At 43.3% G+C, this 4,022-nt stretch overlaps 1 protein-coding gene across 1 annotated transcript; it reads right to left on the bottom strand.

Annotated features, from left to right (window-relative positions):
- Positions 1-922: 922 nt before the first annotated feature.
- Positions 923-3,700, bottom strand: LOC123742527 (uncharacterized). Its single transcript, XM_045717579.2, has 3 exons — positions 3,194-3,700; positions 2,661-2,791; positions 923-2,462 (listed from the first exon to the last, which is right to left on the bottom strand). Exons 1-3 carry the CDS (start codon positions 3,468-3,470, stop codon positions 1,350-1,352), a joined length of 1,521 nt encoding a protein of 506 aa, XP_045573535.2. The 5' UTR covers positions 3,471-3,700; the 3' UTR covers positions 923-1,349.
- Positions 3,701-4,022: the final 322 nt, after the last annotated feature.

Raw genomic sequence — 4,022 nt, forward strand, 5'->3', positions numbered from 1 at the left:
AAACATCAGACATACAACTAATGTCTCTCCGGAGTTCTGCAAAATAGGAAAAGTCCCAAGTTATTTTATTAAGCCCGAAGTCCAGCCCTGGTGATGTCACTGCATATGTCATTACCTTCTACTCATCAGACCAAGCCCATGCATACACAGCTATACAAACTTGCAAGAGAGATACAATAGTTCCACAGTTTTCTAAGGGCTCAGCAGTAAATGTCCACTCCCTAAGTTGATTTATAGAGGTATGTCTGACTAGTCTCTTATCTCCCCTGCAGGGTTCTGTGTTTATATTTGAGGTGCTTTTCTCACAGACTTTCTTTATAGAAAATAACTGTGAAACAATTTTAAACCTTATAATGTATATATATTGTTAATCTGTAGTCTAGGACCCTATACATGTAGTGAGGAAGGGGTCTTATAGCCCTTCCTCGCCTATTAATACAACATAAGCATAATCAATTATTATAATACATCAAACATTTGGTGCAGCCCCTATCATGACCCCAATTTGACCCCATCATTCTCCAGACCCTCCTCACACCCCTCCTCTTTCACCAGCAGCACCTCCTATTCCTGGAAGAGAGAGGTGATACAGATTACACTAACATACACTCCCTCAGGTATGTACATATACACACACTTTCAACATGGACTTTTTACCCATCCTCACTAAGTTTGAGTCCTATACTGTAGTCACAGAATTACTTCATTGTTGCTAAACCCATCATGGTGGACATAAATATGTTGTGGATAAATGAGTCAGCTATGATAAGTCAGAAGTCATCAGACAAACCTGACTAAACTATTTTGACGTGTACAGTAGGTGTTTATGTAGTAAGTGTATATTGGTTATAAAGCTCTGTCGGGTTTATGCAGAATAGGGTGAGATGTGATGTATATTAAAGGGAGTTTCAAATAACGAGAACAAAGTCAAAACGTTTATTTATTAAACATACACGTTTTAAATTCACCATTTGAAAACCACACATCTGCATGAACTTGATAGACTGCATTAATATACATTAAAAGTATCTTGGGCAAAAAAATAAGTAGTTGAATGGAAGTAATGACATTTGTGAACATCATATCCTACACAGTACAAACACAATATGTAACAGACTCATTAGGCTTATATCACAATGTCTGGATGCAATATTCTACCCAGGAATATTTAACACTGAAATCTGTTGCTCTCATTATTCAAAAATGCATCTATGGATCTTTTCTGTTGACAACACTCATCTTTGTCTTTAATTCAGGGTTTGATGTTAAAGTCAAAAGCTCTCAAGTGGAATGGTTACTTTCTATGTTATAGAGTGGAATGTTTTTTCTGCTGCTGTATCCTAAGGTAGTTACTCTCTGAATGGCCTCTCTCCCGTGTGGACCTTCAGGTGCATCTTCAGATGGTGCTGGTGGGAGAACCTTTTCTCACACTGGGGACAGCTGTAGGGTTTCTCCCCTGTGTGAACCCTCTGGTGCCTCTTCAGGTTGCCAGCATGGGCGAAGCGCATGTGACACTGGGTACAGCTATAGGGTTTTTCCCCTGTGTGGACCCTCTGGTGAATCTCCACCTTCTGGGGGCAGCTGAAGCCTTTATTACAGAACATGCAAAGGAACCGCTTCTCTTTACCGCCAGTTTTTGCTCCCCCTCCCCGAGCCTTGGACCTTTGGTCATTTGAGTTCAATACCTGATCGAACAGGCCTTGTGAATCGGAAGGTGCCATTGACATGGACACTGGCTGTAAAGAGGAGTTGGTTGTGACATTTAGATTTGTCTCCAAGTTTTCCCTGTAGTCTAAGAAGTCCCTGCTGTTGTCCTGCGAGTGTCCTTCTCCTAAATGAGTCTCGACTTCATTCCATGTCAGAGGAGCGTCGCCCTCCACTTTCACAGTCACATCATCTAAGGTCAGACCCTCCCCTTTCTCATCCAGGCAATCTTCAGAATACACACTACTACTGTACCGGTTCCAGTCCCCTCTCATTGGATTAGTCTGTGTATCTATGCCCACAGGCATGTCACCAGGTATCATCCCTGTCTCTGCAGTGTAAGAACAAGATGGATCATTGCCAGTCTGTAATGCGTCACCTGAGTCCTGATGGGACAGAACTGTCCTCGGGTTACCGTAAAGTAAATACTCTGAGCCGGGAGCAGAACAACAGCCCAGTCCCCCCAGCCCCAGTATCTCTGGGTCTGACCTGTGGTCAGATCCTGTGTGTAAAAGCCTTTGTGTTACAGTTAAAGTCTCTGTGTCCGTCTCTGACTTGAGGATAGCGTTCTGCGTTCCACTGTCCTCTGTGATGCTGCGTCGGATCCTGGGCGGCACTGGGGCAATGGTGGGGTCCTCCGTGGCTACAGGGGGCGCTCCAGCCGCTCCAGTCTGGATGTTTCTGCTGTGTCGTGGGTCCTCCTCTCCTTCAGACCTCTCCAGCTTGACCCCAGGACCTGCAGCCTCTGCATCTGCAGGCTGACAAGAAGAAAGGAGGTTATTACCGGTACATAAGTAGGATTAGATAACATTGTCATAGGGAAGTCTCACAAACTCCCCTATGGCAGATAAATGAGGATGTACATGTAAGCAAGTGAATAGCTGAAGGGAGCCTTTCTGAAATAAACTGGCCACATTTGATCTACTGTAATTTTGATGTAATACTATTACACTAACCTCTATAACGATAACGTGCTGGGTTGAGGTTCCACTCCCCTCATCAACAGTGATTGGTTGGTCATCTCTCCATGTTTTGTGTCCCACTGGCTTCACAAAGCTCCTGTAGCCTCCAGTGAGATGTCCTTCACCTGAGAGAGTGATTGGGGGGAAAGAGATTGTTAGGTTTGGCTACTGTCAATGCTCAACGCTATATTGTACACTATTGACCGTTTTGACACTGTTTAGAATTGACAAGGATGTAAGGTAACACTTCACATAACTTCTTGATATACTATTTATAGATTGATTGTATATGTCCAATGCAGCATGTTTTCAATAAGTAAATAATAGGACATTCCGTAAATCAATTATCTGGTTAGAATATTATATTTTGTCATTGTGCAAAATAGCCAAGCAATTATTGCATACTATCCAACAAACTGACCAAGACCCATTTCACCGTATCTGGTTAAGACATCTAAAGTCACACATGTGCAGCATGGAACGGGCGACAGGCCCTGCAGCCTCTTCGTTCTGAAAAATGTACATACCTCTTTCCATTCCTCGGTCTAGGATCTTGACACTACTGGGACGACTAGCAAGGACGCGCTCTCGCGTTGTTCTATCTGCGCGCTCCCGTGCCACCTTCAGTTCCAATAGATGTAGTTTCCTTCGCAATGCCCTGTTTTCTTTCTGGCTTTGAGTTATTTCCAAACGAAACACTGCATAGTCGTCGTCTACGAGCTTACAGATATCTGCCACAGCTGCATTCGCTAGCACCTCCATGATGGAGGCTATTTGAGTGTGAAAAACCACACAGTTAGCCATGTTGGCTAATATTCTCAGCTAGCTAACTAGCGTTACCTAGATAACATTTATCAACCAAGCCCTCTCTCCAACGCGAATTAAATAAGTATGTGATTCGGTGCAGTTCAATTAGTCATATTTTGAGTTCCAGGGTGTTAATAAACGTCCAAATAGCACAAATAAAAATGCTAACGTGGAAATTGTACTTGGTCGCTGTTCACTTCCGGTTACACTGACGAGAAAGGGATCTTATTGGTTGGCGTCATAGCGCAAAGGGTGTCGTTAAATGAAAAATAAATGCGCGCTGTTCTTTGAATTACGGTAGTGAACCGAAATATTCAAGGACCACGTCTCACGCTATTGGTCGTTCGATAGCCAATGGGCTCTCAGCGTCCCTTTCACCGCCGTGTTCGAGGAGAAGCAGTCTGCCTGTCGCATTGCCGCATCCATCCAGCTATTAACTATTGACTCACAGATAACAAGCTAAATGTGAACCAAGCAAGCTAGCTAACGAATTAGATATGGGTACGAGTATAATTGCTTATTTTCAGATACAACGAATAGAGCTAAAGT

The sequence above is a fragment of the Salmo salar genome, chromosome 04 (genome assembly GCF_965601325.2).
Source record: "Salmo salar chromosome 04, fSalSal1, whole genome shotgun sequence".
In the NCBI taxonomy this organism is placed as follows: domain Eukaryota; kingdom Metazoa; phylum Chordata; class Actinopteri; order Salmoniformes; family Salmonidae; genus Salmo; species Salmo salar.

Excerpts from the sequence above, each read along its gene's own strand:
- LOC123742527 (XM_045717579.2), bottom strand. The coding sequence starts at position 3,470 with ATGGCTAACTGTGTGGTTTTTCACACTCAAATAGCCTCCATCATGGAG. Across the intron at positions 2,792-3,193 it reads AGACCGAGGAATGGAAAGAG|GTGAAGGACATCTCACTGGA; the intron begins GTATGTACATTT and ends TCACTCTCTCAG. Across the intron at positions 2,463-2,660 it reads AGCACGTTATCGTTATAGAG|CCTGCAGATGCAGAGGCTGC; the intron begins GTTAGTGTAATA and ends TCTTCTTGTCAG.